Source organism: Phoca vitulina, unplaced genomic scaffold (assembly GCF_004348235.1).
Source record: "Phoca vitulina isolate PV1807 unplaced genomic scaffold, GSC_HSeal_1.0 scaffold2, whole genome shotgun sequence".
Taxonomy (NCBI): domain Eukaryota; kingdom Metazoa; phylum Chordata; class Mammalia; order Carnivora; family Phocidae; genus Phoca; species Phoca vitulina.
Genome location: NW_022589705.1, coordinates 49,274,595 through 49,299,027, shown reverse-complemented (window position 1 = coordinate 49,299,027; position 24,433 = coordinate 49,274,595). Strand labels below are relative to the sequence as shown.

At 39.1% G+C, this 24,433-nt stretch overlaps 1 protein-coding gene across 2 annotated transcripts in view; it reads left to right on the top strand.

The window, feature by feature from the left end:
* CACHD1 (cache domain containing 1) overlaps positions 1-24,433 on the top strand; it is a 201,549-nt gene that overhangs the window by 63,403 nt on the left and 113,713 nt on the right. Inside the window, exons 1-2 of one of the 2 annotated variants that reach the window (XM_032427289.1) lie at positions 1,446-2,030; positions 15,197-15,259. Coding sequence is in view for 1 of the 2 variants with exons in the window: in XM_032427280.1 (XP_032283171.1) it covers positions 15,197-15,259 (63 nt within the window). In the remaining variant the exon portion in view is untranslated. Of the gene's footprint in view, positions 1-1,445; positions 2,031-15,196; positions 15,260-24,433 lie in introns of those variants that run through there. The other variant, XM_032427280.1, reaches the window with a different exon arrangement.

Sequence of the window (24,433 nt, the reverse complement as noted above, 5' to 3'; positions counted from 1 at the left end):
TGGCCACTACCTGCAACTTCTACTTACGCCTCCCTCTTCTCTCTGGCTCTGGGAGCTTTCAGGGGATAGGACTGTCTTAACTCTAAGTCTTCTAGACTCTAGCTTGGAATCAACTCAGAGTCTGTGTTCACTAACAGAAAACAAAGCTGGGCCACCACGGGAAGGTGAGCATTTCCAGAACATTCAGCTGGAGAAGCTAGGACAAAGGAAGCTCACTCGCTGATCCAGAAGTCTGGGGGACCAGGACCTCTTGGTCTGAGATTCGAGTCCTAGCCTCTAGGAAACCCCAGTTGTAGGAAGAGCAGCCCCATCCTGCTGTGGGTTGGATATGGGACTTTGAAGGAAGCTGCTTGGTCCTGGCGAGCCTTAGTTTCCTCCTCTATAAAACAAGGATATAAATGCATACCTTTCAGGGTGGTGGTGAGGCAGAGGCATGCCAAGTCAGAGTGCTTTCCTGCTTTTCTTCCTCCTGTCCCCTCAGGAAGCCCCACCCAAAGCTGCTTCCATCTCTAGTCCTGAGCATGGGGACTGCAAGCGGAGAGCAGCTGTTAATGTCTGAAGATTTGGAAAAGCCGCGCCCCCCACTTGCCAGCAGCAGTGGGTATTTCTCTCTCCCTCTCCCTCCCTGTTTTTTTCTTTTACAGAAATTTCTTTTAGCCAGATCATACTTTAAAGTATACTCCACAGAAATTTGGCATTATACAGCAATTCAGTATAGAAGAGACCATACTGACATTTGAGAGAGACTCACAGTAGAAGTACAGTGATTTGAAAGGTTCCCTAGTGTAGAACTTTCCAAACAGTGATGAGTTAGGCCATCTCCGTGAGAACTACCTGGATGATTCTCACACATATTGGCCTCCCTCAGGCCTGTGAATTCACTATCTGTGGAGGTGGGGCCGAGGAATCTGCATTTCATAACAAGCAAACCAGGATTAGTGGATAACCACTACCTTAGTGATGGAAATTCAACGTATGTAACTGTATTGAGCACCTACTATGTGCTCTGTCCTATTCCTCCCATAGATAGTAAATAAGTCCTCACAGCTGTGACGATAAGGCAGATACTAGTGAGATACAGTTTGCATTACGTAAAGTCACCCCTTTAAAATGTGTAATTAAATGGTTTTTAGTGTATTTCCAGAGTTGTGCAACCAACAGCATAATCTAATTTTAGAACATTTTTACCATCCCCCAAAGAAATAACTATTAGCAGTCCCTGCCCAAGGTAGATATTGTAGCACCCTTTTTTAGAGCTGGGGAAATTGAGACTCTGGACATTTGAAGCAACATGCCTCCAACCCCACAGTACATAGTGGAGCTGAGGGCCAGAGTCTGACAGCCTTGCTTCCAGAACCCATACTCTTTCCACTATACCATGCTCCCTTCCAGGAACTCAAGCCAAATTAAATATTTACTTGGGGAGAATAATTTGATGTTCTGGTTTTGTCCTTGTTCAGTAGTTTTAGATAACATATTTTTCCTTCCCGTCCCAACTGGCATTTTGGGGTAAGTAAATAGGGTTTAGTTTTTAGTTACGTATGCAGTACAGTCAGATTTTTAAAATTACATGAGAAATCAGCATGTTAAAAATGTCAGAGTGGGAAACAAAACTAGAAGAAGCCAGCGTTTGGTCCTATCCCTCGTTGGTGTCCTATCACATACCTTCTTTGAGACTTAGTTTCCTCTTCTGTCAAAGTGAGTTGTACCAAATCTTTCATTTATTCATTAAGCACTTATTGGACATCTATTGGCGATTATGCTGGATATTCAGGGAAAATGATAATCATTTTCCTACCAGCTATGCTTAATTGGGCAAAAACAATATGCCAGACACTGTCCCATTTAATTCTAACAGCAAATCGAGTAGATGCTGATTATCACTCTGTCCTGTCTCTGCAGGGTTGGAGGTATGTTGCTTAAATTTCCATGAGGAAGGTTTAAATAACTTGTACCGGTCACGCAGCTGAGATAGTTGAGGTCTGGAGGATTCCACAGCCCAGATCTTACCCCCCCACGTTCCTCTCCAGGTGAGCAGTTGGCTTTAACCCCCTGTGAGGTCACTACCAGTGTTTATAAACAAATACCTGCAGTTACAATGTGAAAGTAAATATTCAGTGATGGCAATAAAGGGGGTTTAATCATTTTGCCTCCTAGTTAGGGCTGGATGAGCCCTTAGATTCTGTTGAAGGTAGAACCAATTAGTGTATTTCCTCCTCTCTCGCAGCCCCTCTCTGCTTAGTAGGTGCGGGTTGGAGTTTTAGGACTACTTACCTCCCCCAGTTCTTTGCATTGCCCTGCAGGATGGAAGGAACCCTGTCTATAGAGCCATCCTGCAGTACTAGATTGGGAGAGGCCAGCACCTGTGCAACTTTTTCCAACTTCGGTTTACTCCTTTGACCTCCTTGGCATATGTGTTCAAAGCCTTGGGCTCAGGTGAATTGGAGATTTGGGGTATGTTTCCCACTAGGTGGTACCATCAGTAATCAAGGGGAAAAGTCATTTTCACAAGGACCCAACTTGCATGTAGATTTCTAAATCAACTTGGGGAAACCAGTAGGTTGAGACTGAGAGCCAACTTTGTAAAGGCACCGGGAGCTCATGTAGAAGCCATTTTCTGGAAATCTAGAGTGTTTTTAGATCCATCTTGTTACCTCAGAAGGCTTCTGAAAAGCTGACGTGGAAGAGTTTCTGGCGTTGGGATAGGGACATGGGTAATCTCAAATGATTCCTTATTCCTGGGAATAATTCTTTTTGGAGGATTTTTAAAAGTTACATTTATTGAGCTCTTATTGTATGCAAGGAACAAATGCTGTACATGCATCGAACCACACAAAAACCCTACAAGGCAGCTGTTTTGATCACTTCCATTTTACAACTTAGAATATGGAGGCAAATTAACCTTTCCAAGACCACCTGGTTGGTAACAGGATTTTTTAATTCCCCTTTCACATTCCTATTTTTTTTTTTTAGCCCTAAAATTTGAAGAACATTTCTAGCCAGCATTTATTTACTCATTAAAATTATATTGTGAATCTGAGCCCGGAGAGCCATCATTCATCAAAACGTTAGTTAATAATTATTGAGAATCCTGGCATGTGGTGTGGGAGCCATCGCGGGCGAGGGTTGTTACCATGGTATTCGATATGCGTGACAGGCACCCTGGCTGGGAGAGCCTGAAGAACGATACAGGCAGGAGGACCTGGGAGACATTTATGTAATCATATTAGCATCACATTTATTCTGAAAAGGCTAACTGCTTTGATTCATGTCTTAAACATCCACATTTAAATTCACCATTCTCAAAATTGGTTTTCTCCATTTAAAGTTTCATCTTAAAATCCTTTGACTCCTTGGCCCCTCCTCCTGTAGCAAGTTTCAGAGATAGGTTTTATAATTTTTTTTAACAATTCAAGTCAGATTTCATCAGCAAATATAATTTTCTTGAAACCTCTATCCTTATGGCAGACATACCTAGCATTAGTGGCTTCTCAATTTGGTATTAAAATTCTAACACGAGAGTAGAATGGAAATTTTAGGATCACTGAGTTTTCTGTAATCTGTTTTTCATTTTCTAGGTGAGGGACACTAGGCCTGCGGAGGCTCAGTGACCCCACCAGGCCAGAGAACTAGTTTGTGCAGAGCTGCAGTTTGCCATCCTTAATTCAGGTTTTGTGCTGTTTTGATGTACAGTTACTGTGCTTCATGATTATACTAAAAAAGCCTCTCTTTAAGAGATTGTACCAGAATTGCATTTGTGAAAATTATCTCTACTTGGATGTGGTACAAATGAACATTTCATGTGAAAAACAGCCACAACGACCTCCACAGTAGTGTATTTTGAAATGTCGAAAAACCAGTCTTCCTCTCTGAATGCAACTCTGTGGCTGTGCTTTAAACCCCAACAGTTGTTTTTCATTAAGTTATTTTTAAATTATTTTTTTGCACAAGTATTTTTCAGTCTCCTTCCATAATATTACTCTGTGTAAGTGCTATTGGGATTTGCACAATTGAATAAAACAGTCCCTCGGAGGATTTCCTAACTCTATGGAGGAGATAAGACACATGGGAAACTTCAGTTCAGGGTCCTTTGAGTGTCATGCTAGATGATCCAGTTCATTTGGCTCTTAGAGCTGTCACAGACCCTTGGGATGGGAACTGGTTTTTAAATGGCCTGGATTTTTTTTTTTTTTTTTCCTTTGTGAGAAGTTAGTAAAGTGGGTGCCTGGTTCTGAGCATGTGGAATATAAACATTCTTAAATCACCGATTTCATCATGTCACTTCCCAGCTAAAAATCCTTTTAACAGCTCTTTATTTCTTGGCAAATATACATTTATTCATTTACTCATTCAAAAAATATTTACTAAGTGCCTACCATATGCATAAAATCCAACTTCTCTTGCTGGCTTGAAAAACCTGCACAGTCTAGCTCCATCATTCCTATTCCATTCAGTTCAGCTTCATTTGCGGAAGTTTCCCTTATGAAACTGTCTTTGTATCACAATGACTGATTTCAGAAGCCCTCTTTAGAATATGAGCTTTTCCAGGAAAGAAGCAATGTCTTTATCTTTGAACACCCCTTTTCCAAGTTTACGGGGCCAGTGCGTAATGAGCCCTTCAGAAGGGTTTTCTTGAAGCCAAAGGACCTAGAATGTAGGGTCCACGTGGGCAGGGATTTTGTCTGTTACACTCCTTCTTGTATCTCTAGCATGTAGAACAGTGCCTGGCCCTAAGTATTTAGTACTTAGGGCTAGACCTTGCCTGTGAACACTCTGAAATGTTCTCGCTCAAGGTCAAATCCCATCTCTTTGGAGTTTGTCCCTCCTTCACCCCACCCCCACCCCCACCCCAGCACCTTGGGCCTGTGCCAAACATACTAAGTTCAAACCAAGTCTGTGTTGCATTGTTGACTACTCTTTTTTTTATTTTTAACTTCTCCTTCCAGCCAGACCGTGATCTCCTTGAGAATATGGGGCCATATTTTACATGGTTTCTGACTCCTTCAGAAAGGACATGATTGATTGCCTGAGTTATTAATTAAACATCGTTGCTTAGGTCTGGAAAGTTAAACATTGCAGGGTTTCTAGTTCCCTTTGTCTTTAACGGATGGATTCCTAAAGACCTGAGCATTTGACTAGGTTTGTGCACACACAGAACACTTGAATATTGAGGGCTTATACCCTTAAAGTGGTACCTGCTCCCAAGAATAAATGCACAGCCATTAAATAACTCCTGCTTTTTTTCTTTTAAGGTGAAACAAAAAAGCCTTAATGGAGATCTAGGAGGTGGAGAGAGAAGGAATTAGGAGTTAAGAGAGTGGAAGTAGGGGAGTGGAAATTTGGCACCATCTGCAAAGTGTTTGGGCCACTCAACTTTCCATTTCTGAGAGGTTGCCATGTGCATTGTCATGAATATTACTTATAATCAAGTTACATTGGCTAAAGGCTGAATCCTTCCAACATGTGGAACTGATTTACTTGACTTTTTTCCTCTTACTCTCTTTGAAAGCCAAAGCAACAACAACAACAACAACAAAAATCCAGTAACCCTTCAGAAGTTTTATTGCATTTAGGGGGAAGTGTTTCCGTCTTGTTTTGCCTGTCTTTGTTCTCTGGGTTCATATTTACTCACCCGCTCTTCTGGTTTTGAATGCTGCAACAGGAAATCAAGTGATCAAGATGAGGAATTTTGCTTGCTGAGATTATTGCTTTAGATTTTCCCTGCTAAATCAGACTACAGGCTGTTCCTTTTTCCCTGTAATTTCTTTTGAGGGATAGAGTGGACCAAAACAGGCAGCTCTTTGTAAAGGTGACACTTGTCACTGACTTGTGACTCTCCCACATGCTTTCTTACTATTCAGAGCTCATGTTGGTTTGAAGGGTGTTAAGTCAAATGGCATCAGACTAAGGAATTCATAATTTGAGTTGTTTTGCAAACTTGAAGTATGCAGGCCACCGTGTGTGTGTGTGTGTGTGTGTGTGTGTGTGTGTGTACGTACACTTAGAGCGCAAGGAAGACAGGGAAGGAAAAAACAGGGATGTGGGGGGAAAGCTTTGTTAAAAAATGTTCCCCCTTCTCTCAATTTATTATCTTCAAAAGAAAGGATACCTTCCTCCTTTTTTTGTTAGCTGCTTGAGTGACCAACCAAAATACTGACTTGAATGATTTAATGCCCAGATTAATGGATATGCAAATGCTTATTTATGCTCACTAGGTATAATACACTGTGCTAAGAAATTGTGCATGGACCAATTATCAAAAATTTACAACAAAGTTAGAACTTAGAGGCCAAAAAGGGTGGAAGAGAATAAAGTAAAATGTAAATAGTAGTTGGTTTTTACTGAGTAGTCAGACAATAGATTTTTCCCCCTCTTCTTACTTTATGTATTTTCAAATTTTCTACAATGAACTATTTTTTAAATTGTCATATAGAGTCTTTGCTTCAGAAGTTGAGAGAAGGGATAGATTACCATTAGTTGGAAACTGTTCAGAATGAGCTAGAACTTCAGTTTTACACAGATATTTTTGCTCTCCCCATACCTCTAGTTGTCATAGAATTAGTATCATTCAGAAAATAATCTTAATACTCTAACAATAATAGAGTAATAATAGAGTAACAAGATTGAATAACTGTCTTAGTGTGTGAAGTACATTCATAATGTTTTTAGTGCAGGCTATATAAAGTCCTTTTCATGTTTATGAGGTTAAGTGAGTTAATATATGTGAAGTACCTAGTGTCAGACAGATGGTAAGCACTTTATAAACAACAGCTAGGGGCGCCTGGGTGGCTCAGTCGTTAAGCGTCTGCCTTTGGCTCAGGTCATGATCCCAGGGTGCTGGGATCGAGCCCCACATCAGGCTCCCTGCTCGGCGGAGAGCCTGCTTCTCCCTCTACCACTCCTCCTGCTTGTGTTCCTTCTCCATTGTCTCTCTCTCTGTCAAATAAATAAATAAAATCTTTTTTTTTTTTTTTAAAGATTTTATTTATTTATTTGAGAGAGAGGATGAGAGGAGAGAGAGAGCACATGAGAGGGGGGAGGGTCAGAGGGAGAAGCAGACTCCCTGCTGAGCAGGGAGCCCGATGCGGGACTCGATCCCGGGACTCCAGGATCATGACCTGAGCCGAAGGCAGTCACTTAACCAACTGAGCCACCCAGGCGCCCCTAAATAAATAAAATCTTAAAAAAAACCCAGCTATTATCATTTTTTTATGTATACAACGTTAAAATGAGTCTCTTGGGTCAGGATATGTGTGCCTGGGGCACCATTTGCCACAAGGTCATCTACTGTGTACTGATTTGTTTGAAATTCCCAATCTAGGCCTCTTCCTCTGCCATGATTTTCAGTTCCTAAGCATTGCCCTTTGTCATGAAATGGCAATAGCCCTGTTCCAAGTCCGTATGGTATTCAAGATCTGATTTTTATAGTGAGGCTCAAGTGTAAGCCCTTGCATTTATTTTTCCCTCTGAAAGCTCTCAAAGTGGTGATCTTGTCTTTTGTAGAGTTGAGTTGTAACTGATGTATGCCCGCTTTCATAAGTGTGGCGACTCTGAAAAGTGTCCTCCATTATAAAGGAAGTACATGCTCCATTTTGAGATGGGAGTGGGATGGGGAGGAAAGAAAATATATTCTAGATTCACTATTCACAGGGAAGCCGTGTTGCTATTTTGGGCACTTTCTAGATTATATATAAGTTTTCTCTATTTAGATGGTGTTTACCTAGAGGATGATACATAAACTTTAGGGTAAGGCAAATTTTACATCTAGACTTGGCCACTTACTAATGTTCAACTTTGGGCAAGTTTAGTCTCTCAGAAGCTCAGTTTCCTTGTCTGTAAATGAGTATATAGTAACTACTATGAAGGGTTGTTGTGAATTTTAAATAATATGTTGTAAAGCACCTGAATATTCTGGGCCCTCGATAATATACAGTACCCTCCCTCCCCAACACACACACATGTAATTAGAATAATACTTGTATATTTAAATGCTGCTTTAAAAATATTAACAACAAAAATCATTGTAAACTAGTATTAACTGTACAAAATAGTGCATTGAATGAAGAGTAATTTAATCAGCACTTTGTTGCTGGGCATTTAGGTTATTTTTATTTTTTAAAGATTTTTTATTTATTTAATTAACAGAGAGAGACAGCGAGAGAGGGATCACAAGCAGGGGGAGTGGGAGAAGGAGAAGCAGGCTTCCCGCTGAGCAGGGAGCCCGATGTGGGGCTCGATCCCAGGACCCTGGGACCATAACCCGAGCCGAAGGTAGACGCTTAACCAACTGAGCCACCCAGGCGCCCCATTAGGTTATTTATTTTGCTTTTTGGTGGAAACCTTTTCAGTATTCTTGGTAAACTATTTTCTTGAGCCACCTGTCTCCAGAATGAGCAAATTGAGAGATTTGAGAAAATGACCAAGATTTGTAACAACAGATTCCTGACCTTAGAATGCAGAATGATGAGCCTCCACAGAGAAGATCATTTTTCTGCACCTTACATATGTTTAACATTTTGAGGCTAAATAGTCTGGTAAAAATCAGACAAGGTCTAATCTGGGCAGGAGGGATACCTTAAAAACCTAGTAAGATTATGCATGAGGGTATGCTTAGGGGAAAAAAAAGTCATGCATATGTTTTCTTTTCTGAAATACTTAAGCTGCCATTAATTTCCCTGCCCAGAGATTGTTGGAGTTTGTTGTAACAACTGCACTTTCTCTTTTCATGGCTAAAATGTTGGTCAACTTCGTGAGATAACGGCGGTGATCTATATTTTCCTCCCCTTTGGCCACAATTCCTAGAATCCTAGGAAGAGATCCAGAGCTGAATGAAGCTATTAGTGAACTGTCAGCCAGATTGGCTTGCAACAGAGACCTGTAAACATCAAGAGAATAAGCCTTTGAATAAGAATTCAGTCCTGCATTTTCTTAGCAAAGATCAGGGAGGGGGACCAACAGAACGTCACTAGGCTTGTAGAGGTATTTATTTCTTCACTGTGCTGTTGTGCTATACAATTCATTTCAATATCTAAGATTTGGCAGAGCTGTTGGAGGCGTGAAGGTGGAACCCACTGTCTGGACTGTGACCATCTTATTAAACACTCATGTAATTATTCATGTTCCAGCAAAGCAGGATTCTCTTGCCATCTGTTAAGTAGCCTCAGTTAAATACATTTGGGAGGGAAGGAGATGGCAGGTAGGCAGAGGAGTGGGTGAAGTGGGGACAGGGAAGGACTAGGGTGCAGCCCTTAAGAGGTGGGGGGAAGTAGGCTACGCACCACATATGCACATGTGTGTACACACACACACACACACACACACACACACAGCAGGATGTCCTTTTTCCCTCTCTTGCAGTAGAGGTAGGGGGGGCATTATATTCAGTTGTTAACATGATTCTTTAATTTCTAACTTCATGAGTTGAACCTCCTCTTTGGGGTAGGAGGAGGAAGGCAGTGTTTAGGAAAATAAAAGAACAGAATACACAAAGAGGAGAGGGGATTAAATTGTGTCAGAAGTAGAGGGTATCCAAGCTGGATGAAACTCAGATACCGACACCTTTTTTTTTTTTCCCTTGCTGATAATTCAGGTTAGTATCGTACCAGTGGATGGGAAGCTCAAGAACTGAGTAATGTTGCATACTTAGAATATGAGGGAACAATTAATATGTAGCCTCAGGGAAGGCTCAGGAGACCTTATCTGTGAATTGCTAGGTGACTCTCCAGTTGGTATAGTCCCAATTTCATCTGGATTACAGATTAGGTGTAACTTTTTGAGTATTTATAATAATCCAGTTAATAGATTCTTTTCCTTTTTAATGCATAAATAATTTTGAAAAGAGAGGAAACATTTTACTAGGGTGTATTTTAAGAGACTGCCGAGAATGTATGTTTAAAAGTAAACTTGAAGTATAACATACATACAGAAAAGTACACAGAGGTGTCTGATGAATTCTCGTAAAAGTGAACACATCCTCATAACCGGCACCCAGATCAAGCAATGGAATGTTGTACCATCCTAGAAGCCGCCTCATGCCCTGTTCTGTTCATTCTCTCACAAAAGGTAACCACTATCCTGACTTCTGACAGGATAGGTTAGTTTTGCCCAGTTTTGAATTTGCTGTGAATAGAATTATACACTTTGCATTCTGTGTTTGTCTGCTTTCACTCAATATTGTTTGTGAGTATCATCATGTTGATGCATGTTGCAATTGTGTGTTCATTCCCATCGTTGAACCTTTCATTGTGTGACTACACCACAATTTGTTCTATTGCTGATAGGCATTTGGATATTTTCCAGGTTGGGGCTCTTAGGAGTATCAGTGCTGCAGTGAACATTCTTAGGCTCCTCTTTTGATAAATATATGAACACATTTCTGCTCAGTGTATACCAAAGATGGGAAATGCTGGGTCATAGGATATGCATCTAATTAAGTTTAGAAGATACTGCTAGTTTTCCAGTGTGTGTGTATTAATGAGAGAAAGGTCATTTTTGTCCAGAGTACTCCATTCTCATGAGCATAAAAATAAGATATCTTGTTTTCTTTTGGTTGTGGAAGTAAATTCAATTGATAAAGAATTCAGTGAAATATTTTTACTTAAAATAATTTCTTAAAACTCCTCACCCATTTTAATGCTCTTTTCACTTTACCATAAAACATATTTTTACTTATAGTATTTAGGAATGAGAAAGAGTAATGGGTGGGGGTTGGGCGGTATCTTTGCCTTTACTTCCAGGGATTCATATACCATGGGAGTTCCTTCAGACTCCCTCCAGGTTGTGCTCAAATTTTGAGAGTTCAAATTTCTGGAATTCCTTTTGTTCTCCAGGGAATTGGTATCACGGAAAATGACAACTTGGAAATAGAGTGCAGAATGCCTGCCCCGCACAGCATACCCTAACCCTGTCACTGTGAGCACATCATCCAAGAGGACCGGGCAATCTGACCTTTTGGGATTGCTCACTATTTTCCTGTTTTAGGACAACTTTTTCATTTTCGTTGTTCAAGTCCCTCTAACAACCAAGAAACTCTTTACACTGAGGTCACCAAAATGTCAGCTAGGTATACCATTTGGAATGCCTGGCTCTCAAATTAAAAACACCTCCCTCCCACCCCCAGAACCCTGTATTCTATTCCCTTCACAGCTTCACATAGCAGGAGAAAGTAATAAAAAATAAGACCTTTGTCTGGGACTCTGAATCACTCCAGACACTGGTGATATATATATTGACACCGGATACGTATATTGTTATGCCAGCACATTATATTTTGCTTAAAATATTAGGAAAAAAGTCCCCAGTAGGCCTTTTTATGTAAATGTAGGTGTTGGGATTCCTAGATTATCCTGAACAAAAAGGTGATGTGAACACATTTAATAGCTTTGCTAAAATCAATGCTTGTTTTTAACTTAAGACCTGGGTTCAGAGCTCAGCACTTGAATTTTTTTTCTTTTTTCTTTCTTTCTTTCTTTCTTTTTTTTTTTTTTTTTTAACCTATGATACATTTTCTAATGCTTGAACTGTTGCTTTCAGTCTGTGAAATTGGTTTCAGATCCTTGCCCTGCCTGCCCCATAAAGTTGCTGTGGGGATCAAATGTGATCATTTATGTGAAATTGTAAATTATAAAAGTACTAAGCCCAAGCCTTTGAGAGCTGGGCTTAGCAGGCCCTGCATTTTAAGCTAGACGGTTACTGTCCATTGACCTAGAGCTTAGGGGAACTCGCTCTGTACCTTGACTTGTGTGCACACACAAGCCTGAACTTTTAACCTTGCACCAGACAGGACTGGCTGACCTATTGAGTCGTGAGTTACTTGTCTAGATTCTCCCAGCCCCTAACAGCCTTCCCCTGCATGGGGAAGGAGAGGGGCAAAAACTGTTTGGTGAGAGCCCCAAACTATGACCCTTGCAGGTGATTTCACTTTGTGGGGTGGTTAGAGGGCTGTAGAAAGTAGGTAGCCTACAGAGTCACTACTGTTCATATACAAAATTTTTAAAATTTTTTTTTATCCACCCACATTCATTAAGTACAGAGAATATAAAAATGCTTATAGGCCATAAAAAGATCTGCGTGGAAGTATTAGCAGTCATTATTCATAATTGTTAAAATAATAAATGAGTAAAACAGGGACTGAAACACAGCCTTGTGAACACCTCCCAACATCTATTCCTTATTACTAGTGAGGAATTCACTTTTATTTTAACCAAAAAAAAGAAGACATTCTTAAGTTTGGCCCTTGGTAGGTGTTGACTTGAGCAAGGTGGATCTGGTGTGCTTCCCAGGGCTGTTTCATGCATTGTTCCATCAGGCACCTTCCAGGATAGGCCAGATGATGTATCAACTGGAAGATGATTGTCAGAAATGAGAAATTGACTACATTCATCAAGGTCTGGAGATACTACATGAATTATGTTAATTTTTAGTCAGTGTTCTCATTGGTACTGAGCAGGTTTTTTTTTTTTTAATTCCCAATTTCATTTTTTAAAAAAGATTTTATTTATTTATTAAGAGAGAATGCACACAGGCAGAGGGGAGGAGCAGAGGGAGAGGGAGAAGCAGACTCCCCACTGAGCAGGGAGCCCAACATGGGGCTCCATCCCAGGACCCAGGATCATGACCTGAGCCGAAGGCAGTTGCTTAACTGACTGAGCCACCCAGGCGCCTCCCTGAGCAGGTTTTGAATATCAAATAGTATAAAAATATGGAATATGGTCTGGGAAGTAGATGGCAGTGACCCAGGTTCCAAAATGTTATAGTCTATTAAACTAAGATGTTCACCAGAAAACTGAGAACTTAAAATTGTAGGAATGGAGGTCTACAGGTTCCTAATTCCTTTTTCAAAATGGGATCTGTCTTAGGATTCAGAATCCTGATGCCCCTTAATGAAAAAACATTGCCAGTGAGATCTCGAACAGAACCCAATAATCAGATGCATTAACTAATATATCTGCATCAGAACTAATGAACATACACATTAAGTGGTTTAATAAAGGCTATAAGTACACATCAGTTGGAGTTAGGATTTATAGCCTAATAAATTCAGATCATGTCCTATTTTGCTGACAAATGTGTTATGTGAAAACTTTTGATTTTTAGAGCCTTTTGAATTTTGGAAAGACATGTAAGGGACTGTTGATCTGCATTATGTTTGGGTATTAGTTCCTAACAGAAGTGGGGTTTTTTGTTTTGTTTTGTTTTTAAATATGTCAGGCAGGCATGTGGCAAATTCTTGTGAGACAATAGAGTTAGGAGCACCAGATCTGGAGTCTGCCTGGGCTCCAATTGCAGCCTTGCCAAGTGACTCTGGGTAAGATCATTAACTTCCCAGGGTAGGAGTTTTTCATCTTTGGAGCTGCAGCAATTTCCTTACAAAGATGGAATAGGATATGCACACAAAGGTCCAATATGTGCATGGCATTAGACACTCAACAGATCTGCTTGTTTTCTCCTCTGTATAATGGAGATAGTAGTGCCTGTCACGAAGATGTTTTAGGAGACATTTTTAAATAAGTAAAAAAATATATGCTAAGAATAATGTCTGCCCATAGTAAGCATTCATTACACAGTAGCCAGTATCATTATTAGCACTATTATTTATTTTTTTTAAAGATTTTATTTATTTGACAGAGAGAGACACAGGGAGAGAGGGAACACAAGCAGGGGGAGTGGGAGAGGGAGAAGCAGGCTTCCCGCTGAGCGGGGAGCCCCATGCGGGGCTCGATCCCAGGACCCTGGGATCATGACCTGAGCCAAAGGCAGACGCTTAACGACTGAGCCACCCAGGTGCCCCTATTAGCACTATTATTAAAAATATGTACCTTTCCTATCACAGTCATTTTTTTTTTTTTAAGATTTATTTATTTGAGGGGGGGAGGGGCAAAGGGAGAAGGAGAAAGAAACTTAAGCAGACTGCGCTGAGCACGGAGCCGGACGCAGGGCTCAAGATCGTGACCTGAGCCAAAACCAAGAGTCGGCCCATTAACCAACTGCACCACCCAGGCGCCCCCCCCCACAGAGTCTGCTTTAGGAAGGAAAGGGAAAATTAACATCTCTTGGGTGAATGAGTGGTGTATTGTAAAATTATGATAATTCATAATCAGAATTTTCCAGACTAATTCCATCCCATTCTGCCACAATCCTTTCCCCCGCCTCCAGCACCTTATCCTTCCCCATTTGCACAGCACTTGGTAAACTTGGTGCTTGCCTTCCTCACCACAACCATGCAGGTGTGTTAGGCTGTTCTGGAAGCTGTCCCAGATGCTGACAAGCCCTTGGCAGTAGGATAGAAAGGGAAAAGGGAAGTTTTGGCTGACATCTCCAGGTCTGACTCCTTACTCATCGGGAGAGTTTCAGTGATATCTTTAAAGTTTTAGGATAAATAATAGGGCCCCTGCTCTTTTTTTGTGTCTCTAACAGATAAGTATCTTAGAGTCTAATTTCCTTAGTTTGTTATATATGAATCTCTTGTGATCAGTAATGGGTAGGGTTTGGTAAAGTCATAAGTCTGCAGGGATGTTTTAAATGCAGGCAAGGTACAGAGGGGTGGGTACTAGCTAGGCGGAGAGCAGTGGAAGAACGTGTGTGCTCGTGTGTCACAGTTTGGACTAATGTCTTGGCATGGCTGTCCCATTTCCTGACATATAAGAACTGGATCTTAAGGCCGCACATATTTGGCAAGCCCTATTATATTACCCTCCCGAGGGAGTGCTTGGGTAATGAAGGTGATAGATAATATTGGGTAGGTACTGGTGGGACCAGAGACATGAGAGAATATGGAAAGAATCCCTTTTAAAATATCTTTATTGCATTAGATTTTAGTGTCTGTAAACAATTACAGCATTCAGGGAGTGCAGGATTTAAATGAGAAACACAACTTTGTCAGATTATACCACTTGGATAAAATGGCATGGGCTCCGGAAATCTATAATTAAATGTATTTTTGAAAATGAAAAATATAGTGGAACATCTGGTTTATTTCACTACAGAAGTGCCTGGGCATTTGCTTATATAAGTGTGATTGACTTTGGCCGATATGTGGATTTCTCTGTGTAAAATAACAGTATTTTAATTAAATTTTTTCTGCTTGATTCTGTTTGTGTTGTAAACAAATTATTCACGCACGCACACACATGCTCATTAGAAAATGGCTGTCTTCTTTAGAAAATCTAAAGTTTGTTCATTTTTCTTTTTGTTCCAGCGGATATTCAACTCCTTTGTTTACACTGAGAAAATCTCAAATGGAGAAAGTGAAGTACAGCAGGTAAGAGGTTATTTAGTACTTGACCTTCTCTTTGTCTTGCTTTTGGATACGGCTTCACTACTCTTTGCGGGCCATGTCCACGTGAAGTTTCCCACAGTTCGGTGTAGGATTTCATCTATGTCTTAAGCATAATGGTGACAACCTCAGACTTGAAATTCTTGCAGGCCATTGAAATAATGGTACTGGGGATGTTTTTTTGCTATTTGTGTTATACGTTGGAAGTATGATTTGATTCCTTTTCGTTGTGAAGATTCCTGAACTGACCCAAATTTTGAAATATTAGAAATTATTTCATCTGATGCTGGAAGTGCTCAGGCTTTGGAATCAGACCAACCCAGGTCAAATTCTGGTTTTCTCACTTATTCCATGACCCCCAGTAAGCAAGTTAGCCTTTTTGATCTGCTGTTTCTCGTTTTTAAATAAGGTGAATACAATATCTCCTTTATGAGATAGTGAGAATTAAATGAGGTAATGTCAAGATAATTGAGAACAAATGAAATCCTTTATGTGGAAGATTCAGACATAGAAGCAGCTCAGTGGATATTGGCTTCTTCTTTAATTTTTCTTTCCTCTTGTGTTCTTTGTTTGCTTCTTTCTTTCCATCTCCTTTCAATGCTGTGTGGGGTCAAAAAGTTCTGAGGCCAGATTCTATTTACTTTATTTATAGCTACCTTCAGATGGACTGCTTCCTAAAGTAAAACATAGTGTTGGTGAACTTGGTCATAAATAATTGATCTGTGCTTGAAAAGAAGGGTGGTAAAGAGGATTCTGGGTTCTAATTTCAACTAATCCGCCAACTTCATTACACTATGTGACCGTCAACTGGTAATTTGAAGCGAGGTTGGAAACTTAAGTAAAAAACAGAACCAAGCTAAAAACCAGAGTGTAGCGGAGTGCTTCCACAGAATAAAAAGATAACCATAGTAAAACACACAATAATTCAAACTCTCTGAGATGCTGCCTTTATTTTATTCATGGAAAACAGCTTGACTTGATCTGAACTAAAGAAGTGCTATACAAGAGACAAAAAGCTTTGCAAGTGTCATTAGAGTGAAGTTATTTATGGGATAGTTATTTATTTATAATAAATTACTGTGGTTTAATTTTGAAGTTCAGCATTTCCTGTGTATAGACCTTAAAATGTTTTATTGGTTTCTGCAGGTTAAATTTAGAGGATGTAAGCACTTAGGTAGGTACTCTTTTTCTTAGCTTTAGATATTTTTAAAAACTAATGACCTCAAATTACAGTGAATGTGATGTGGTTTGCCGTATCGAGTCTTATCTTAATAATTCCTGTCTTATTTTTATTCCAGCAAACTGAGAAGTGCTTTTAAGGTCATGAAATTTAAAAGGGTTTTTATGGGAGGGAAGATTTCTACACAAAGCATGTTGGAGGAAACTTTCTGGGAGACCAAAGGCCACTTGATAACATTTTAAAGAAACTGACCCAGGGATATCAGCTTTGTTGCTTTCCTTGAAGTAACAGATACAGGTTCTTCCTTCAGCTGTTTTCAAATGTGAAACTTGTTTTGTTTTCCCAGACTGATGTCATTGCTTTATTTATCAAGCTGTGCACAAGTTTGGAAACCTTTAATAATTTTTTAAAATTATAGGAACTGAGCACGAATGGAACACTGGTACTTATCACATTGAATTTTTGTTCTCCAAATAACCTTGAAGGAAAGATACCCTTATTACAGATAAGCAAACTGAAGCTCCAAGAGATAAAATAAGTTACCTGTAGCCTCATGACTGTTACCTTAACTAGTTTTCAAAATAAGTTTGACACAAATTTTATATATGTGTATATATATGTATATTTTTTTATTTTAAGAGTTCATTTTTAAAATTTGTATTTTCAATTCAAAACAGTAGCTTCTGCTAAGCTTTTTTTTTTGGTATTGAGTAATTCAAGTGAGTTATCACGTAGTTCTGTGTTTCCCCCCTCTGATTGTGAAAAAGTTGACCCAGAATGTACTTTTAACCTTCCTCCAATCTCTCTAGTCTGCCCTCTGGAAGAACCCTGAACAAATAGATCTTATGCCTCTTTTGCATCCAGTATGTGGAGATAATTATCATGTCATCATTATTATAAGAACAATCATAACTGCTTATAAGATTTGTTTGATAAGTCAAAACAGGCTAGTTATTCAAAGTAGATTATTGACCTCTATACTCCATTTTAGCTCACAGCCTTTAATGGACCACTTCATGTTTTGGTATATTTTGTAGGATCTGGAATCAGGATCAGGAAACTTGAGTTTTCTATCCATCATTCCTCCATTGGGGGTAATGAAAACTAGAGCCTCATGGGTTCTTACCCTCCCACCTTACTAATCAAATCTTACTGAGATTTGGATCTGACTTGTGCATACTGTATAAGTTGGCAGTAAATCTAATGCGCTGTTAATATCTTCTGGTTAGGGGAGCAAAGTAATTAAAACTAATAAAAAACATTTTGTGATTCTTGACTCTTACCACAAAACTCTCTATGCTATAGACTTTGCTTTGCTTTTTCTAATTATTTCTTTTAAATTAACCTTTAGAGTGTGACTCTAGGTGCCTAACAATGTGTTTTAAATCTTTAATTAGTTCAGTATCTGTAGTTTCACTGCCAAAAATCTATGGCAACAGCCTCAGGAAACTAAAAATCCCATGCACACATTCTCATGTGGAGCATTTCCCATAGACTACGTTTTTTTAAAACTTTAAGAAATGAAGTTGTATGAGCACATAAAGCCATTATATGAAATTGAACTCGAATCAAGAAAAATAAATTTTTGATCAAGTGCCCCAAAGAGAGCAAAACATCGTCCATAAAACACAAAGCAATGAAGAAGAAACAAAAGGAGAAAGAGCCTCTTGGAGCACTTAATTGGATCACTAAAGAAACCAGAGGCACCTTGGACATGTTTCAAGAGTTTGGTCTAACTTTTTCACAAATGCTCTAATAATTATTTAGGTTAATCATTTGTTCAATGAAATAGCAAACCTATTTCCATCATGCACTGTTTCATAAATTATTGATGGCAGTGGCTTATTTTAGAAGACTTCAGAATTCTTTTGGAACGGGCAGTCATAGTAAGTCAACATGTATGTGTGCAGTGTACCTGACCTTGGGCCAAGTACTCCTTCTTTCTTAATCCGTTTTTCTCTCTTCAGGATCCTATTCTTCAGCATGTAAACATGCTATTCTCCTGTCTTAAGCATAAACCCTTGACCCTGCTTCCTCCTCCGTGTACTGCCCCATTTTTTCTTTCCCTTTGAAGCACAAACCATCACAAGGTGTCTATACTCCCTAGATCCAGTTCTCCCATTCTCTCTGAAACATTCTCCAGCCCTACAAGTCCCACAAAACTGCTGTCTTCAAGGTCACCAGTGATGCCCACTTTGCTAAATCCAGGGTCCTCGTTGTATTTGATTAACATCAGTATGAAGAAGTTGATCCTTTCCGTTGTGTTGATAAACTTACCTGGCTTGGCCCTGCAGGACCCCACACTTTCCTCCTTGCTGTTTCTTGGCATATTCCTGCCTTTTAGGGCTTTGCACTGGTGCTGTTCAGACATACGTCCCCAGGGGCCTTCACCTGCTCCAAGTCTTTCCTCAGAAGTCACTTGCTGAAAGAGGTGACCACCATATTTTAAAATGCAACCCACCCTGCCTGCCAAACTCCTGATTTTCCTTCAGTTTATTCTACTCCCCCCCCCCCCCCGCCTTATTACTTATCACTTTGTGGTTTTAGGGTATTTGCTTTATAAATCTAGCTTGGAAACATTTCCTTGTCCTTTACTTTCAAAAGAAGTATATAACATTGGTGGTATTCCTTCCTTTGATGTTTGGTAGAATATACCCGGAATGCCATCTGGACTTGGAGCACTCTTTGTGGGCAGGTTTTTGATCATCAGTTTCTTTAATAGCTATAGGTCTTTGGGTTTTGTGGGTGGAGTTGAGGCGGGGGGAGGTGTAGTTTTTTTTTTCTCCTCAGATTTTCTGTCTTGTATCAATTTTAGTAAGTGGATTTTTTTCAAGAAATTTGTCTTTTTCATCTAAGTTGTCAAATTTGTTGGCATAAAAGTATTTAGAATATTTTGTTATCTTTTTAATACCTGTAGGCTAAAAGAAGAACATAAAGAAAAATCAGTAAAATCAAATGCTGGTTCTTTGGGAAAATCTGTTAAAAGGATAAATGAGACTGACAGAGAATGAGAGAACAAATGGCAAAGTAAACAAGTTTTTAAAACTTGGCCTCATTAATTTTTTCCACTTTCTATTTCACAGATTTAAGCTCTTTATTATTTCTTTCCTTGTGTTTTAGGTTAATTTTGGTCTTCCTCTTCTTAAATTGGAATTTTAGGTCATTTTTTTTTTTTTTACACCTTTCTGTTTTTCAAATAGAGGCACTTGACACTATAAACTGTCCTCTAAGCACTGCTTTTGTCATCCCACAAAGATTGAGATCATGGTTTTCTTATAGTTCAATTTTTAAAATATTTTCTAACTTCTTTTTTGACCCATGGATTACTTTATAGTGTGTTGTCCAATTTCCAAAACATTTGGGGTTTTCTTAGCTATTGTTACCAATTCCTAATTTAATTTCACTGTGATCAGAGAAATTCTATGATTTCAGTCTTTCTTAATTTATTGAAACTTGGGTTTTATGGCCCGGTATATGATTTATTTCAGTGAATATACCATGTAAACTTGAAAAGAATGTGTATTCTTCAGTTGCTGACTGTTAGGTTCTTTATATACCCATTAGGTTAAGCAGGTTGATAATTCAGATCATTTATTTTGGGGCTGATTTTTATTTTGTCTAAATCCATCATTGCTAAGAGGGTTGTTAATATCTGTATTGGTGGAGTTGTATAATTTTTCCTTTAATTCTGCCCATTTTTGCCTCCTATAATTTGAGGCTTCATTATTGGGCATGTATGCATTTAAAATTATTTGGTCTTCCTGATGAGTTGTTTTTGACATTATAAAATGTTCTTTATGTCTGGCTACAGTGGTCTTTCCTTGCAGTTTGTTTAAGCTGATATTATATAGCCACTCCAGCCTTTCTATGCTTACTATTTGCACCATGTCTTTTCATAAGCATTTACTTTCAGTGTCCCCATTGTTAACAGTGTACCTTTTGTAGACGGAACATAGTTGAGGCTTTTTTATCTGACAATTTTGGTCTTTTTTTTTTTCTTATATATATATATTTTTTATTATGTTATGTTAATCACCATACATTACATCATTAGTTTTTGACATAACGTTCCATGATTCATTGTTTGCGTATAACACCCAGTGCTCCATGCAGTATGTGCCCTCTTTAATACCCATCACCAGGCTAACCCATCCTCCCACCCCCCTCCGACAATGTTGGTCTTTTAATTGGGAGTATTTACTTTGATTGTTGGATTTGGGTCAACTGTTTTTCATTTTCCCCTCTTTTAGTTCCTCCCCCACCTCCTTTTGAATTTTTGATGTTTTTGGGGGAATTTCATATTAATCTATTTTAGCTTTTTTAATCTATATTTCTCTACTTATTTTTAGATTTATGCTCTATAAATTACAATATACAACCTTAACTTATTACAGTCTATTCTATTTGGAGTTTAATATTCTATCACTTCATATAAAAACTAGAACCCTCAGCCTTATAGGTCCATTTTCCCACTACTGTCCTTCATGCTAGAGTTCTATTGTAAACTGCACAAGAGAATGTTAGGCTTTGCTTTAAATTTTCCTATGAATTTAATAAATTAAAAGAAAAATAAATGTTGGATACTTGCCATTTCCAGTAAGCTTCATTTCTTTCCAAAGATAATCAACTGATAATCTAAAAACTTATTTTAATATTTAGTTGTAGTGAAGATTTTCTGGTGACAAAGTCTCTTTCTCATTCTTGTGCTCAGAAAATGTCTCTATTTGCCTTTACTCTTAAAAGATATTTTCGCTTGACACTGAATTCTAGACTGACTTCTTTTAATCTTTTAATGCATAAATGATCCACTGTGTACTGGACTCCACCTTCTGATAAGTCCATAAAAGTTGTCATGGTGTATGATATCATTGCCCCACCCACACTCCATGGATGCTTTCACAATTTTTCCCTCTTTGGTTTTCAGCAATTTGACTATAACTGTCTAAACTTACCAGTCTTGGGGCGCCTGGGTGGCTCAGTCGTTAAGCGTCTGCCTTTGGCTCAGGTCATGATGCCAGGGTCCTGGGATCGAGCCCCACATGGGGTTCCCTGCTCCACGGGAAGCCTGCTTCTCCCTCTCCCACTCCCCCTGCTTGTGTTCCCTCTCTCGCTGTGTCTCTCTCTGTCAAATAAATAAATAAAATCTTTAAAAAAAAAATAAACTTATCAGTCTTTATTTATCATCCCTGGTGTGTTTTGAGCTTTCTGAGTCTATAAATGTCTGGTCTTAATCAAATTTGGGGACTTTTTGATCATTACTTCCTGAAATATTTTTTTCTGCCTCATTCTCTTTTCTCCTGCTGGGACTTTGATTACATATATGCTAGATCTTTTGATATTTTATGAGTTCCTGAGATAATGCCGTCTCCTCCTTTTAAAAATTATTTTCCCCTCTGACCTTCAGATTAGATCATTTTTATTGATCTAGAAGTTTACTCCTAGTGTCTCAACCTGCTGTTGAACTCCACAGATAGATTTTTTTTTTTTTTTTTTTTTAGGATTTTATTTGTTTGTTTGACAGAGAGAGAGAGCACAAGCAGGGGGAGTGGCAGACAGAGGGAGAGGGAGAAGCAGGCTCCCCACTGAGCAGGGAGCCCGATGTGGGGCTCGATCCCAGGACCCTGGGATCATGACCCGAGCCGAAGGCAGTTGTTGCTTAACCAACTGAGCCACCCAGGCGCCCCTCCACAGATAGATTTTTTAAAACTTCAGTATCCTGTTTTTAAACTCCAGGATTTCCATTTGTTTCTTTCTAATAGAGTATTTTTCTAAGATTTTTTTCATTCATTGCAAGCATGTTTTCCTTTGTATCCTTGAGCATAGTTATGATAGTCACTTTAGAATCCTGTCTGCAGGTTCTAACATACGCAAATATTTGAACTTGATTTTTGTTGATTCTTTACTCTTGGAAATTGGTCACACTTTGGGTTTTCTTCTGTCAAAAAAATTTGGATTGTACTCTGGAGACTGTGGAAAAACTTTGGATTCTATTATCTTCCTGTGAGGAGAGTTGATTGTTTTGGCAGGCAATTAGGTTGATTGGATGCAAACTGCTAGTCTGTTTCTTGTGTTTCAAAACACTCTAGCATTTAAAATACATTCTGGTAGAAGTCTGTAGTTTTTCTTAATTATTCTTAGGAATTGTTTTTTGATACTGACAATTCTATCTGCAAGATTTAAAATTTGATGTTTTATTTCACCAAATACCATTCATTGGAGTACAGTAAAGGAGAAGCATATTGGTTTTATAAGAACTTAACGCTTGGCAGGTGCTAATCCTCCAAATTATTCTTGTACCTCAGTAAAAATTCAAGTCCCCCCAGTCATGAGGAATTTGGACCAGGTCAAAGCAATGGATTAGAATCCAACTAAAAATTAGTATCTAGATCATGCACAAAATTCTATCCCTATATTCATAGGAGAAGAAAAATACTCTGTAGCAGAACAAACACAAAATAGTTCTTTCTTCAAAGAGATTATGAATAGAAGTAGTCAATCTTAGATGATACTTCATACACTAAAATGTAAATAATCAGTTGTAAGTAGTGTGATGTTTCAGAATTTTAGAGTTGGGACTTCTGAGACCATGGGTATAAGGCCAGAAAGGTTAGGAAACTTTACTCTTTGGGACAGCCTCCTTGTAGGGTTGTTTGAGATGGAGAACTAAAGAGCCTCATCTTTTGATATGGAAAACGAGCTCTATGCAGGTTTTATCATTTACAATCTATTTGATTTTTGGCATGATACTTTAGTGTCTGCATCCACTTTATTTATAAAATGGGGGTGACAGTCTATCTTGCAAGATTGCTTTAAAAGTTACATGGCTAGCACAGACTAGACGTTTCAGTATTTTGTGTTCTGCTTTCGGAATACAAAAGGGTGGTGGAGAGTGCATATAAGAGTAGAGGAGTGAGAAGATTGCTATTCTTAGTGTGTTATTTAATCCTCTTAGGTAAGGCCTGTAAGAAAAGATCTGTGAATTTTAGAGAATTTCCAGGAGAGAATGATCACAGAAAGACCCTGGAAGGGACTAGTGGGAGCTTTAAGTAGAAGCCATGCTAGTTGAGAAATGAGAGGCTGGACATGGGATTTATATCGGCTTTGCATTTGTATTACTTCTGTATTTCTATTACCAGAAACTCTTCACTGTAGGAAAATCTGGTTGTGTTGTTGAACTGTGCACTGCACCACAGGGAGAAAGGGACAGTGGTGGACAAGTGGAGGTGTGGAAGTGCCAAGCACTTGGGAATCATGTCTTTGAATTCTGGCTCCCTGTGCCCGGTACTAGGTAGGCATTTAGCAAATATTTGTTGAAAAAAGTGTCTAGAGATACTCTGTGCCTCAATATTCGTATTTCCAGAATCTAGATTTATTTTGGGTTGCCCTGCCAAGCATAACCTAGTGTGGTAGTAGCCTGAAGGCTCTCATTTTGTTTATAATTACCTAGTTAAGTATGTTCAAGGCTCAGACTTGTCCAGAGTAGAGGAATCCTGGAGGTGGTGTAGATGGATTCCATTCTTTGCCTCTAACCTTTCCCCCACCTGTCCCCAGGGGATTTATTTAGGCTGAGCCCTGGTTTAGTTCACCCACTTAACCGAAATCTACACTTGGCTCTGTGTTTATTGTAAGTGTTCATGAAATTTTTGTTGAATGAGTGAACAAAAGGCACTGAATTGGTAGGAAGGTATAAGAAAGGTTGAAAGCTAGTTAAGCCACCCAGATGGAGAATTTGTAATGAATCAGCCAAGGCTCAGAGCAAACAGATGATTGTTCTCTCAAACCAGAGTCCTGGCAAATTGAGCTGGTTGTTTAGGTTTCAACCTTGATTGGAAATTAATCTAGGTCTGTTTCAGCTCTTACTGTTCTTGGTCTGACTTTCCAAAAGAGAAGTTCATTTTTATCTTAGAAACCCTCTTCCTGGGGTGCCTGGGTGGCTTAGTCGTTAAGCGTCTGCCTTCGGCTCAGGTCATGATCCCAGG